We start from the raw sequence: 15,497 nt of genomic DNA on the forward strand, positions 1-15,497 counted from the left end.
GGATAAGTGAGACTCTACTGTGTATATATATATATATATATTCAACTATTTGATCACCTTCACTAAACAACTGTGGGAGGGGTGGCAAGAAACAGGTCATTTCTCTACTCAGGAAGAGTGAGCAGAGTTTTCTGGTCTCCCAGATCCACCTGGGATCTTAGCTCATGTGTTATTAATATTCACAAATTTGTGTGAACACAACCATGGAGATTCTTTGGGCATGCTGTGCATGATTTTTTTTGGTCTTATTATATTTTTTTTAATGGTCCTATAGGATTTTACATTGTTCTTTTTCCTCCTCCTACAAATAGTTCTACAGAATCCAAACACTGTCCCTCCTTTTTCCCCTAAATTCCCGGTTTCTGTCAAATTAATTGACTCCCCGCTGAACTGAAATTAAGGCTAGATGCATTACAAGGCAAAATTGATCTTAGGGAGACTAATACATATATTTAGTGCCAGCAAATTGGAAGAGGCCCATACGGGAAAAGGTAGACATTGTGATGGCCAGCTATTAAAATTCTGTTTGAAAACAAACTACATCTAGCTTTCCAATTTTCTGGGTTTGGCATTCATGGCTTTTTGATTATTTGTGGGTTTGCCATCTGTCCCATAAGGCCCTAGGCCAAAACGTTGGTGTTCTGTTTCCTGCAGCCTCAGGGTGCTGGACAGAGGGACTCCCTGTGGCTCTAGAGGACAGAGAAAGTATGTGCTTACTCACCACCACCACCCCACACACACACACACACTTAAATCTACAAACCAGTAGACTTTGATGGATGGCAAGATTGCCACTGCACCTCCCCCTGAAGCTGTGGGATGTGGAGTAGCAATGATTTCAGTCACCAATCACCCCTTCACCAAAGTCTTCTGAATTGTACTCCACTGTGGAATTGTTTGTGAATGGAATTGTCAGTATTCCACTCCTCACAAATTCATGGAAGGCACAGCAGCATCCCCCCATCCACCAAACTTGGTCCTTGTGGTTGTTTCACATTTATGAGGATTATCTGATCCTTATCTCCATGAAGGTGTAGGGGGGGCGGAATTTTGTGGTGGATATCAGGTCTGGGAAGGGGAACACTCTTTGACTGAACAAAAGATACTAATTGATAGCAATCCCAGGATGAAGGGTTTGGGATTTCTTTTGGGAAGAATTCATTGTATCCCTGAGTGATTTTGCATTCTGATCTCAGTTCTTAGTTCAGAGGTGAAGCTGAAGTGGAAATTCTGGTATCTTGAGGGTAACTAGAGGACATTTACCTGAATCTCCAGTTTTTAGGGTCATAGTTTTGGATAACACAGATATGGCTGTGTAGTCTAGATTTTGCACCAGTTGATGTCTCTATGTGGTTTAAAGGTAGACATACCCACTCCTGAGACTCATACTGAGCTATTTTACATGTTGAATAATATATGGTTGAAAAACACTAGCATAAATATGAGCATAGAATAAGTAAAGCAGCCCTGACAACCCAACTGACTCATTACTCTCTCATGACATTTATTAAACACTCTCAAAAGTTCAAGTTTATTCTTGCAGATTGCTGCCATTTATTTAATCTCCACTTAAACATTTGAAGGAGATTGCTAATTGGAATATTAAGTAAGTCATCATATAGTGCTGCTTATTCAGGTGGAAGGTCTCTTAGTAATAGCAAAAAACAATATTTGTGGAGGTGAAGCAGTTCTCTTTATCTGCACAGAAAAGTGGATAGAAAATAAAAAAGGATCATAAACAAGTGAAAACTTATCTTCAAGACTACAGCTTGCAAGACTTTTACAACTTTTTAAGAATATACTTTATTGGCATGATCAAGACTGAAAACCAAGGAAGTTAATGGTTTCCAGTGGTGTCTCGTCTTGTGGACCAAGTCATAGAGGAATGTCTTCTCACCATTTCAGGGAAACCTCACTTCTCAGAACTCACAAACTGACCTTTTTTGAACCACATGGTGATTAAACAAAGAATTAAAGTTCTAGAGTTGTGGAGTAATCTTTCTTTGTCATAGCTCCAGTGGCACACTATACAGTATCACATAAAAACCTTGCCTGTGCTGATGTAGTAACATATTTCTCAATCTTCACTTTGCAAAGGCAAGCAGCCAGACATTTTTACCAATAAATAATGGTTGAAATCATGTAAGAAGAATGGAAGACTCATATGGAAGAATGTAAATAATCACCATATACACATGATACTATTCCTTCTTTGCCATTTTGTAAGTGGTGTTTTTAAATATGTGTGTATCTAAATCATGAATTGTAATCTAAAACACATATTCTTCTATAAAAATGTACTACTATATTTTAATTTGTGATAAAAATCATTTGATCAAAATATAGAACATTTTAATAATAGATTTCTCTTCACTTTTGTTTCTGAAAATATCTAATATGGAAAAAAATATTTTGGATTTACTTTAAATGATTATTACCACTTTGAGCGCCTTAATGTTCTTTACAATGTATTGCAGTTGTAGCACAGAAACAATTAGAATTAAACCTGAGCTAACTCTAGAGCCTATAGCAGTTGTTACAATTTTCTCAATTGGTTGATTAAGCTGGAGTCAAAAATGAAGTTATTACAGTGAAAACGTCAGTTCAGTTCATTCTGTTACTAGAAAATCAGCTTATTGCTGCAGAGACATAGACAATGACAGGATTAGGACTATGTTTAAGCTTTATAATTTTTTCTTTCAATTCATAACCCAGATTTACTACAGGCATTATTGAATGGATCATACTTTAATTTTCTTACTCTTGGAGATCTATTGACTTTAACAAATGAAAGCAAAATGAGGACATAAATGGCTTTCGTGTGTCCAAGGCAAACATAATTCAAACCAATGCTTCTATTGAAGCATAATTCAAACTAATCCTTCTGTTGAAACTAGAGGCATTTGTTTTAGAGAACCGTTTTGCACAATGGTGCCATTTTATATGAAGGTCATCTAGCCAGAGGTTAGCTGTGGTCTTGGTTTAACCTCAATTGTATTTGCCATCTGCCCTCTGACTAGAAGGTGAAACTAGCAAAATGAACTGCCATTGAAGTCATCGGTATATTACATTTAGGATTTTAGAGTCCGATAAGCCTAAAATGGTAGTTGGTGCTGATGTATGCGTAAGGAGCTAAATGTGTGAAGATACTGGAATATGTTAGACCAGGAGGAAAAATATTTGAGGAGGAAAAATAAATAGGAAAGCAAATGGAGACTGGGAAAACAGTTTATTCTAGTCAGCAGAGATTCATGGGCTTAACAAGAAATCAGAATACCTTGAAAAAATGCGGAGATGTGTGATTCTTCATACAATTCAGTGCCCAACCACATGAAAAGTGGCCTCAAATAAGGGACCTGAGGAGAAAATTTCAAGTGGGACTTGAGAAATGATTGTATAGCCTCCCTGGTGTAGTCCATCCACATCTTTCCAGATGCTGCTGCTAGCTTTTTGTTTTGATATTAGTTGCAGTAGCTGATGCATTTTAGTGAAAAGAAAACGCAATGGTGTGTGAGATAGAGATGAAGTAGAGGTTGAGAATTGACGGGCACTTAGAAAAAGATGCAAGTCCCTGGTTCATAAATTCATGTCTAGAAGCACTCCTAGTTTAAGGTTTTCTACTCTGAACCTTTTACTGAAGTTCTTCTCAAGCAATTTTGAGGGCCTTTTAAAATGCACTAATGTTTGCATTTCTGGATACTTGAAGGATTTACAAAATAGGGAGAAGAGATACTGTTATTTGTAGTTAGCTCCATTTCACTTCCAAATTAAGTGACATGCAATTTTTTCATAATTTCATGATATATTATAGAAAAGGAGCCCCCAATGGTGCAGCGGATTATACCACTGAGCTGCTGAACTTACTGACCGAAAGGTCGGCAGTTTAAATCCAGGGTGAGCTCCCACGGTTAGCCCCAGCTTCTGCCAACCCAGCAGTTTAAAAACATCCAAATGTGAGTAGATCAATAAGTACCACTCTAGCAGGAAGATAACGGCGCTCCATGCAGTCATCCTGGCCACATGACCTTGGGGGTGTCTACGGACAATGCCACCTCTTCAGCTTAGAAATGAAGATGGACACCAACTCCCAGAGTCGGACACGACTAGACTTAATGTCAGGGAAAAACCTTTACCTAGTATACAAAAATCATTTTGAGGGGGGGGGTGGAGAGAATGATATAGCATGTCCCTAAGAGGGACACAGATACATATTTTGACATTTATATAGAGAGATGTACTATGGAGCTGAAAGCATAGCTATCCTGCTCACTTCAAAGGATCAGTCTGAACGCAGATCAGAGATGGCTGCTCTCAAATCCAATCTTTATTGAAGAACACATGACTTTGGAAAAGTCAGGAATGACCCAATGTTTACATACAACTATTTTTATAACTTTTGATGCTACGTAACACCACACGTAAATATCATCATCAAGTCCCACCCCCAATATCACATTACTACCATTTTCACACACTAGACCAATTATAATTGTTTATACTTTCGGCCCCAAGTTCCCAGGCATATTCTATCTTCTTCTGCCAGGTGCTCCTGGGATTGTTTATGTTATGACTCCCAGTTACAGGGCTGAATTACCAAAGCCCTGTAACTGGGTTCCATGACATGGTGCCCTCCTTTTCTTCGTCCTCCTCTTCGGTTCTTCTTTCATCACAAGCCTGAAACAAAACAATAATTCTATGTGTCCATTTTGTCCAAAGTACCCATATATTTTTTCAGTAAGCTACGATGGAATACAGGGTGTATTTTCCCTAAGCTTTTTGGCAATGCCAACTGGAAAGTCACCTCGTTGATAACACCCTGTATTCTAAATGGTCCAATATATTTAGGGCCCAATTTTTTCGAAGGTAGCCCCAGTTTGATGTTTTGGGTACTTAGCCACACTAAATCTCCTTTCTCCAATTTATCACCTTCCACCCTCTTTCTGTCTGCGAATACTTTATACTTTTTATGTGCTTCTTTTAAGGATGCAGTCACTTGACTCCAGCATTCCATCATTTGCGCTTTCCATTTCCCTGCCTCTGTTCCCTCATTCTCTGTCCATCTCGGCAGCTGGGGCAGAGGCTGTAGTTCATACCCGTAAACTACTTCAAAGGGGGTTTTATTTGTTGCTGAATGTATAGTCGAATTAAAAGCTAGTTCTGCAAAAGCCAACCACCGAGACCAGTCATTTTGTCTCATGTTAGAGTACATTCGAAGGAACTGCCCAAGTGTCTGCTGAGTACGTTCTACCGCCCCATTTGTCATGGGGTGAAAAGCAGAACTTAAACTCCTTTCTGCTCCTAGCATTTCCAGGAATTTTTCCCAAAATTTTGCTGTGAATTGTACTCCTCTGTCACTGACCACTCTACTGGGACATCCATGCAGTTTGTAAATGTGGTTTATGTACAATTCAGCTAGTTTCTCGGCTGATGGTAGTTTCGTCAGTGCTATAAAGTGGGCCTGTTTAGAAAACAGGTCCAATACTGTCCAAATATAACGATGTCCTTTGCTAACCGGTAGTTCCCCCACAAAGTCCATAGCTACACATTCCCAAGGTCTGGTAGGTTCTGCTACTGTTTGTAATAATCCCATTGGCTTCCCTCCTCTCGATTTATTTCTGGCACAATCATCACATTGAACAACATAATTTTTTATGTCCTTCCTCATCCCTGGCCACCAGCAATGTTTTGCTATTGCTTTTGTTGTTTTTGTAATTCCTGTATGACCAGCGCTCTGGTTGTTGTGAAAACGATGCAAAATCTTGATCCTTAATGTTGCTGGGATATACAGTTTCTTGTTCACAAACCAAAATCCCCCCTTCTGCTCCCCCTGTTCTGCATTGGATGCGATCCACTGGTCTCCTTCATAAGACTATTTCAGCTCGTTTCCCCAATTATCTTTTCCGTCGAGTTCAACCATAGCAGTGTTCTCCTTTTGGGCTTGTGCTCTTGTTCTGACAGCTAAACCCCATTGTTTGTCAGAGAATATTGTTCCCTCTTTTGCTGTGGGTATTCCTTCGTGTTGAGGCATGCGTGAAAGAGCATCTGCCAAGACATTCTGCTTCCCCTGAAAAAACTTTAATTGGAAATCGAACCTGCTGAAGTATTGTGCCCATCTAATCTGTTTGGGGGACAATTTTCGAGGGGACTTTAAATACTGGAGGTTCTTATGGTCAGACCAAATTTCAAATGGGATTCCGCTTCCTTCGAGAAAGTGTCGCCAGCATTCTAAGGCTTTTAATATGGCTAGTGCCTCTTTTTCCCATATCGGCCAGCATTTTTCAGTTTCGCTGAACTTCCGGGACAAATATCCACAGGGTTTTAAGTTCCCATTTTGATCCTTTTGCAATAGTACTGCCCCATACGCACAGTCTGAGGCATCGCAATGGATTATGAAAGGGCTCCTGATATCGGGGTGTTTTAGAATGGGTCCTTCTGTGAAGCATTCTTTTAGGGTTTCAAATGCCTTTTGGCATTCTGGCGTCCAACTTAGTTTGGCGCCAGGAGCTTTTACTTTTGCTGTCTCTCCTTTCCCTTTTGTTTTTAAAAGTTCAGTAAGGGGTGCAGTTATTTGCGCGAAGCCTTTTATAAAGGATCTATAAAAATTTGCAAACCCCAGAAACGATTGCAATTGCCTCCTTGTTTGAGGCACTCCCCATTCTTTTACATCTGATACTTTAGCTGGATCCATAGCTAACCCTTCTGGAGATATCCGATACCCCAGAAAGTCAATTTGAGTTTTATTAAATTCACATTTGGACAGTTTTGCGTACAGCTTTGCTTCTCTTAGTCTCTGCAAAACTTCCCGGACCAATTTCACGTGCTTTTCCTTATCTTCAGTCACAATCAAGATATCATCAAGAAATATGAATACCCCTCTGTACAACAATGGGTGCAGTATTTCATTTATAAGCTGCATAAAGCACCCGCCTCCATTTTTTAAACCGAAAGGTAAAATTTTATATTCAAAATGGCCGAATGCGCAGGAAAATGCAGTTTTCCAAGTATCTTCCGGTTTGATCCTTAATTTATGATATGCTTCAATTAAATCAAGTTTAGTAAATATGCTCCCTTTTTTCAATACGGTAATTAAATCCTTTACTAAGGGCATAGGGTATTTATTGTCCTTAGTAATTGCATTCAAATTTCGATAATCAATGCACAATCTTAGGGAGTTGTCTTTCTTTCTCCTGAATAACACTGGGGCCCCGAGAGGAGAATTGGATGGCTTAATGAAGCCCCGCGCCAGGTTTTTATCAATGTATTTCCTCAATTCCTCCTTCTCCTGCACAGACATGGGATACACTTTTGGTTTTGGTAAGTTTGCTCCGGGGGTTATTTCAATTTCTACTTCTATATTCCTTTTGGGAGGTAATTTACTTGCCTCTTTCTGATTGAACACATCCACAAAGTCTCTGTATTCAGGTGGCAATAGCAGTGGGTCTATTTCACCTTCTTCATCTCCCTCGTCCTCCTCTTCTGCAATCTTGCTTATCTCCCATTGCGTCTGCTGTTCTTTAAATGCTAGGCTCTTTCCTCTCCAATCTACTTCGGGATTTGCCTGTTCGAGCCATGGTATCCCTAATATTACGTGGTATGTGGCAATAGGGGCTATCACAAAGGATATTCTTCCTTCCCATTTGCCTATTTTACATGGGACCTCCCGTATTTCCTTTGTAGATACTTCCCCAGTAGCAACTGATCCGTCTAGCTGCGAAAATGCAATTGGGGAGTCAAGCGCCATCTGCTGGCATTTCAACGCTCCTGCTAACTCTGGAGTTATAATATTCCTGGAACAACCACAATCCACAAATGCCTTGCAGGTGGCCCGATTCTCTAGCCCCGAGAGGCAGATTGGCACTACTATCATGCGTTTGTCCCGACTCACCAATTTTTCTGAAGATTCTGGGGCTTGCACCTCCTCCTCCGCACGCCTCCCGGTTGCTGGCTTGGGCTTTGAGGGTTTTGGCGGCTCCCCCTTCCGTGCCCAGCATTCTGCTGCTCGATGGCCCGTCTTCCCACATACAAAGCATCCCGGTTTAGGTTTGTTGTCGTCTCCTCTGGAGGGAATCCCCGGCCTCCCTCCAGGTCTTTCCTGCTTCCTCGTTTCTCCTCGACCTCTCGCCACCGGTCTTTGCTGGCCGCCGCTGCTCCTGAAGCGCTTTACTTGGGCCAGGGTGGATTCAACGCGCCCCGCTAGTTGAATCAATCCCTGGAGCGTTTCGGGGTCATCTCTGTGCGCTGCCCAGCTGAAAATCTCGGGGCGTAGTCCCTCTTTAAATAACTCCACTTTGGTCACTTCAGACCACTCTGGTACCCTTTCCGCGAGGTGTAGGAATTCCTCTGCGTACTCGGGCACTGTTTTGTCCCTCTGCTTTATTCCTTTCAGCTGGTCTCGAGCCCTCAATTGCTCTAGCCGGTCTCTGAATCGGTTTTCCAGTGCGGCGAGGAAGCGGGGCACTGACCTCAGGCATGGGTCGTGTCTGGCATGGAGTTGCACGTACCAGCTGGCTGCTCCTCGCTTTAGTGTGTTGCCGATGGCTCGAACCCTGCTTGCTTCGGAGGGGAATGTGTGTGCATTGTCTTCCATGTATCCTCTGATGCTAATTAGAAAAAAGTTCAGTTCATCTGATTCCCCTCCGTATTCCAGTTTGAGATCTTCTCTTCTTGGCATCCATTCTGCGGCCCGTTGATGCTGTCTGGGAGGCATGGGGAAGGGTTGCATCAGGTTTCCTCGGGCGGCTCCTTGGAACACGCCGCGCCCCACTCCGGTGGTCATTCTGCGCGGCTCCCGAAAGTCTGCCGCCGCTGTCGGCCCTTCCGCCCATCCGCATACTGGCCTCGCTGTAGCCCCCTCATCTCGCCTTTCCTCGTCGTACGGCACATCCTCCTCCTCTTCCTGGATCCCCCGCTCCTCTCCGCCTTCGTCTGCAAATCCACTGGACCCGATCCCTGGCCCCAGTGGCCTTTCCACCCCGACGCCCATTCGGGGGGTTGGGAGCTCTGTTGGAGATGGCGGCCTCAGAGTTCCCAGAGCTCGCTGGCGCTCCACTTCGCGCGCCATTCTGTCTCGGAACTCCAGCTCCTGCCAGTATTCCTCGTCTCCCTCGTCCCTTGCCGCCGCGGGACTCTGCGTTGAAGCTCGCTGTCCCCTCTGGCTCCAACCGCCTCCTTTGCTTGGCTCTCTCTCGGCGCCGTATCGGATGTGCTCTTTTTGGAGATTCTCTTCCAATATTGGCACTATTTTCCCCACGGTATCCGACAGCCTGGATAAGTGAGTTTCCAGGATGGATAACCGCAGGGCCACGGTCTCCGGCATGCTTCCTCCAGATCCCCAACTGGTTTCTGCCGCCGCCGGAACGCCTCTTCCCCCTCTGGGAATCCTCTGGGTCACGCCGTCCGGCTTGGGGTACCCCGTAGAGGAAGCTATGGCTTGCAATGTCTCTTCTGCCAACGGCAGAGCTCCCAGCGGAGGCCCCTTTGCTCCGTCATGGCTTTGATCTCCTTCCCTGCTCATTATCACTTCACTGCAAATTTGCAGGAGGGTGAGAACGGGATTCCTGACTTAATTATCCTGCTCACTTCAAAGGATCAGTCTGAACGCAGATCAGAGATGGCTGCTCTCAAATCCAATCTTTATTGAAGAACACATGACTTTGGAAAAGTCAGGAATGACCCAATGTTTACATACAACTATTTTTATAACTTTTGATGCTACGTAACACCACACGTAAATATCATCATCAAGTCCCACCCCCAATATCACATTACTACCATTTTCACACACTAGACCAATTATAATTGTTTATACTTTCGGCCCCAAGTTCCCAGGCATATTCTATCTTCTTCTGCCAGGTGCTCCTGGGATTGTTTATGTTATGACTCCCAGTTACAGGGCTGAATTACCAAAGCCCTGTAACTGGGTTCCATGACACATAGCTACTACCTGTTGATAATGGGGGTGGGGGAGCAGTATATCTAGAAACTACTGTATATGAATCCCACCTTGTGAGAAAAGCAGGATGTAAATTCAATAAAGAAATAAACCTGGTCAATTGATTTTTTACAACTCTGTACCTTGCTTCTTTATTTCCATCCTCCACTAGCATGTATCCTTTTTTTCAAACCCCTTCTTTATTAAAGGTTAATAAGGAGTGATGTTAAAGATTAGTGTGGAATAATGTTTTAGTTTCCTAGATGACATTGAACTGGCAGAAGTTCAACAATAAGAAAGTGAATCATAGAGAGCTCTTATCATGAATATTTTGAGAACTTTCAAGCATATACAGAACATTTTCCTGTACAATTGAATAATTTATCCCCACTTCCAATGATAAGTATGATCTGAGATCACAGTTAGATTGGAACCAGGGATCCCAATTTCAGTCTGTGGCATCTCTAGTTTAGAAGATCAGGTAGCTTAGAAGGGTGCTGATTTCTGCATCCATCGTATCTTAATACAATAGACTCTCAGGGCTCTTCTAGACATGCCTTATTTCCCAGGTTTTCTGTTTTAAACTGGATTATATGTGTCCACACTGCCAGATAATCTGGGATAAACAGAATGCCTGGATCAAATCCTGGGATATAGGGCCTGTCTGGAAGGGCCCTCAGTTAATTGAAACTCAAGCAACTGGCAAAAATTGAAGAAATAATACTTTAAATCACAAAGCTGATTTATAATACAGTAAAACAGTATTATATTATGTCAAGTTTCACTTTAATTGACTTTATTTGTTTTTAATTACTGTATTTAATTATTAATATGAAGTCAATAAAAAGGTTATGGCACTGTATAGTTTGGGGTATAGTATTAGGCTTATTTTTAATAGTAGCTCTCAACAATCAGAAACTACATTTATCTGACACCTTCCAATCAGATAGATGTGAGTTAACTGAGAGTCTACTATATTTGGTTTGTTTCAGTTTCTTAATCTTGCAGTGTTAGGCCTATGAACTAATGTTTACACGTATTCATTTTGCTGTGTGTCTTGTTTTATATGACATATTTGAAATATTGCTTACAATTTTCAGGAAGGAATTAATATAGTTTAAGGATCAATATGTAAACAGAGCAGCCTCAAATAATTACCTCAAGATTTGACAGGCTGGCACGAGTTCTTCTATAGCCAATAAACCTTCTTCCCTACTCTCTCATTGCCCAAGTAAACTGTGCTTAATTGCTCCAACCACATTGATCAAAGCATGTACCTATGGTAGTAGGCATGTCTAGGGCAGCAGAGGAAGCAGGGAAGGAAGGAGAAACCAAGAGAGACGAAGTGTTCTTCCAGCCTTCAGGTAAAGGTTTACTGAACTATTCAAGTGAGTAGTACTGTCAAAGCAATAAACATACTAAAAGAGTGTATGCATGTGCCTTCAAATTACCTGTAGACTTACTTACTTAGGCAATCCCTCGTAGTTCGAGGATGATGGTTCTCCGTCTTCGCTATCTTGGGGATGGATCCGTAAATGGCTGAAGAGACCTATTCTTGATCTGCATGTTCTCCCGCAGTGAGGACATCGGTTTCCAGGTGGAAGGCGGTCTCGGTCAGGGTTGGCTTGACAGGCCTTCCTCTTGGCACGTTTCTCTCTTAGGCCCTCCATTCATGCCTCTTTGAACTCCACAGCACTGCTGATCACAGCTGACCTCCAATTAGAGCGCTCAAAGGCCAGGGCTTCCCAGTTCTCAGTGTCTATGCCACAATTTTTAAGGTTGGCTTTAAGCCCATCTTTTCCTGCCCACCAACATTACGTTTCCCATTCTTGAGTTCGGAGTAGAGTAGCTGCTTTGGGAGACGGTGATCGGGCATTCGGACAACGTGGCCAGTCCAGCGAAGTTGATGGCGTAGGAGCATCGCTTCAGTGCTGGTGGTCTTTGCTTCTTCCAGCACGCTGACATTTGTCCGCCTGTCTTCCCAAGAGATTTGCAGGATTTTTCTGAGGCAACACTGATGGAAACGCTCCAGGAGTTGGGTGTGATGTCTATAGACCGTCCACGTTTCGCAGGCGTAGAGCAGGTTTGGGAGGACAATGGCTTTATAAACAAGCACCTTGGTATCTACAGATGTCCCGGTCATCAAACACTCTGTTTCATTCTGAAAAATGCTGCACTCGCAGAGCTCAGGCGGTGTTGTATTTCAGTGTCGATGTTGACTTTTGTGGAGAGGTGGCTGCCAAGGTAGCAGAAATGGTCAACATTTTCTAATGTTACACCATTAAGCTGTATTCCTGGCATTGCAGAGGGATTAGCTGGTGCCTGTTGGAAGAGCACTTTGGTTTTCTCGATGTTCAGTGAGAGGCCGAGCTTCTCGTATGCTTCTGCGAAGGTGTTTAGAGTGGCTTCTAAACTGTCGACTTCTACCTGTCGACTTAGTACAAAGGAGTTAACTGTAGTTCGACCCGAATAATGACTGACTTCCATCAAAACTCTAGTTTCATCAGCACATAAAAACATAATTCTAAAAAAGAATATTGAGCAATTTGTTATACTGTCTTAAGTATCTTAAATTTGGAAGATTGTTTGGATTATCATAACCACCAACAGCTAGATTCTCATAAGTAATTTAAGATAGAGGATTTCACTTAGAATTTTTCTTCTTCAGAAGGGAGAACCCTTTCCATTCATAGAAGGTTTCTGGTATAGCAGAATAATTACACTTACAAAATGGGGGAAGAGAAGAATTTTAATGTTTTTCCTCTTCCTTTTGCTGCTCACTACATGTGTGTATAGGGATATGTAATTAATTTTCTAGGACAACACTTTCGTTTAATTTGACTTTCTGCTGGGTGAAAACTAGTTCTATAAGAAAATATAATCATAGATGGGTTGATTTTTCCCCCCCCCAGATCCCTCTCCTCCTCCTCCTGAAACAATTGTCATCGTTCTGGCATCAGTGTCAGTACTGGCTGTTTTGGTGGTTGCTCTTTTCTTTGGATACAGGATGTTTGTAGGTAAGTTTTGTTCTGTTTGTAAACAAGAGTATAAGTAATCCTTTGCTATTTTTTGTTACTGCCATAGTGTTCTTGATATATTCCCCTTGCTCTTACCCAATGTTTTATTCTATTTGTTGCGACAGAGTTTTTAAAGTTCTTGAAAATGTTCCCTAAACCTGTTTAACAGATCAGAATGCAGCCATCAGTTTACTGCCAGTTTAGCATAATTCCATATAATTGCATCTTACACCACTTGGGAAGATGCCCAAGTTGAAATGTCTAGAGTACACTGCCCATGTGCCTTCCCTATTTTTTGTTGAGGTGCTACATCAGTGCTGGATCTTGCAAATGGGAGCAAAGATACTCCATGAGATGAAGATCATCTTTGAGACAAGCTGCTTCAGAGGTTACCACTAAATCTTGAGAAATACTACATGGGACAGATAAAGTGTAGAACTGTATAGCAGCATCTTCTCAATACATTATTTTATTCACATTTTTCTGGTTAATTGATTTTTCAAGAATTCTAATATTTTCTGGTTCAGTTTTTCCCTACTTTGGGACACTGATGTTGTGTAGGACTATAGCGCTCTCATCCCCACCCAAAATGGCTGGAGTAAACATTTGGGGGGGGGGGGGGGGTCCTGTTGTCGCCTTTAAAGATGCTTGAATGTCATCCCCTAAATAGTTAGTGGTATGGAAATTATTTCCATATTTATGATAATCCAGAAATCCTATTTTAATAAACAAAAATGCAAACTAGGTATATTCTGGTGCATATAGCCCATTCATTCTGCTCTGCTCTTCCTTTTGTATGAGTGACTAAACAAACCAGGAAGGAAATAACTTTGCAAATACGTATTACAGTAAAGAGCACAGAAAACAAGCTATGACATGTAAATTAAAATACAATACACCCTTTTATGATATAGGTGTATTCTGTTTTGTTTAGGTGCTACACAATTAATTAAGTATAATTAAGTACACAAGCATACAGTTTGAGCACATAGGATTTATTAAACCTCTCATGTTATCACATAAGGATTCAGCCCCTCTATGAGCATTTTGATATATAAATGATCGAAGTCTTAACTTTTCGTTGGATCTTTTTCCTCAGGGGATCGTAAACAAGGTCTGCACAGTATGGATATGATGGAAGCAGCAGCATCAGAACCCTCGCTAGACCTGGATAATTTGAAGCTGCTGGAGGTAAATTTGCCATCTGAAGTAGTAGGAGCTCTTTTTTGACATTTCACATGATTTATCAATCATCTGTTCAATTTAATACCAGATGTTCATTTTACCAATAACTACATAAAGATTTTTCTTCATTAGCAAATAACTGTTATTTCTTTGCTGGGATGGTATTCTTGTTTTGTTGTTCTAGGAAACCATGCTAAGATAAAGAGTTGTGCTGCTTTTTATGTCACTGGAGACTATTTATAGAGAAGATATAATTCCAGTTGTCACTTAACAGCTGTCATTTCAAAAGAAAAAAACAGAATCCTGCCTGCACATGTCCTTTAGTGGTCTTTTAGAGTAGGAGATATTCACTGCCTTTGCTGTGAAGTGACACTCTGCCCACACAACTGTCTTCAGACAGCCCTCTCCGAGTCATATAGTATCCAGGGGAAGGTAGGGAGCGGTCAAGCAGCATCTGGTTATCTTCTACAACTGGGCAAGTGGTTGCAGAGGATGTCTTCTTTGTTGTGCATCTACACATAGTGACATATATGTGTGTGTGTCAATAACCAGCACCAAAAAAAAAAAAAGATTAAACATCTAAGTATGAACATGACATGCATTTAGGTTTTAGGAACTGTCAAAAGCAGAGTTAAAAGCCAATATTAAATATCATAGATAAAAATTTACTTAAATACTTAGATGACAAAGGAAAAAACTAAAATAAGTATTAAAACCTAAGAGTGTGACAGCATCTTGTGCTGACAAGCTATTGCTGCTGCACAAAAGCTAGCAACCTTGGCAGTAACTTTGGGATGCTTGTCAGCCAGAAGGTAATCAACATAAAACTGTAAGGACTTCCCTGGTAAACTTTCTAAAATCAGATTTATAAAATGTTTTCAAAGGTCTTGGTAAAAAGAACAGCTATAAATAGTTATAATGACATAACTATTCACTGCTTGGTCAATTCCACTAAAGGTCTGTGGGAGGAATAAGAGAAAATGGGTGGGTTCTGCACTCTGGGAGAAACAACAGAATTTTATTCTTTACCAGATCCACCTGCAATCTCAGCTCATGTGTTAGTTATATTCACAAGTTTGTGGTATATCAGTTTTGAACACAGTCATAGAACCACTTGAAGAGTGTGTGCTGCTTTTTTAGTCTTAGTGTTATGTTTTAGAATGCTTTTATGCTATTTTAAATTGGTAATGCTTTACTAGAATAATTTACCTATATACTTATGCATAAGTCTAGGGTCAATTTATCCACCGGTCAATATGAGTATTGTACCTTAACTCTCATTAAAAGGGAGCTATCCTCTTCTCTGAGTAGAGTGGCAAAAGCTTAGAACCTAAAAGAAGCACCAGTCCCTCTACTCTTCTCCA

General features: G+C 41.4%; 1 protein-coding gene across 1 annotated transcript in view; it reads left to right on the forward strand.

Annotated features, from left to right (window-relative positions):
* The window catches only part of bmpr2 (bone morphogenetic protein receptor type 2), a 108,758-nt gene that overhangs the window by 74,204 nt on the left and 19,057 nt on the right, over window positions 1-15,497 (forward strand). The window contains exons 4-5 of the mRNA XM_008114966.3: window positions 12,844-12,948; window positions 14,048-14,139. Of these exons, the coding sequence (XP_008113173.1) occupies window positions 12,844-12,948; window positions 14,048-14,139 (197 nt within the window). The remainder of the gene's footprint in view (window positions 1-12,843; window positions 12,949-14,047; window positions 14,140-15,497) is intronic.

This window comes from Anolis carolinensis, chromosome 1, assembly GCF_035594765.1.
Source record: "Anolis carolinensis isolate JA03-04 chromosome 1, rAnoCar3.1.pri, whole genome shotgun sequence".
Taxonomy (NCBI): domain Eukaryota; kingdom Metazoa; phylum Chordata; class Lepidosauria; order Squamata; family Dactyloidae; genus Anolis; species Anolis carolinensis.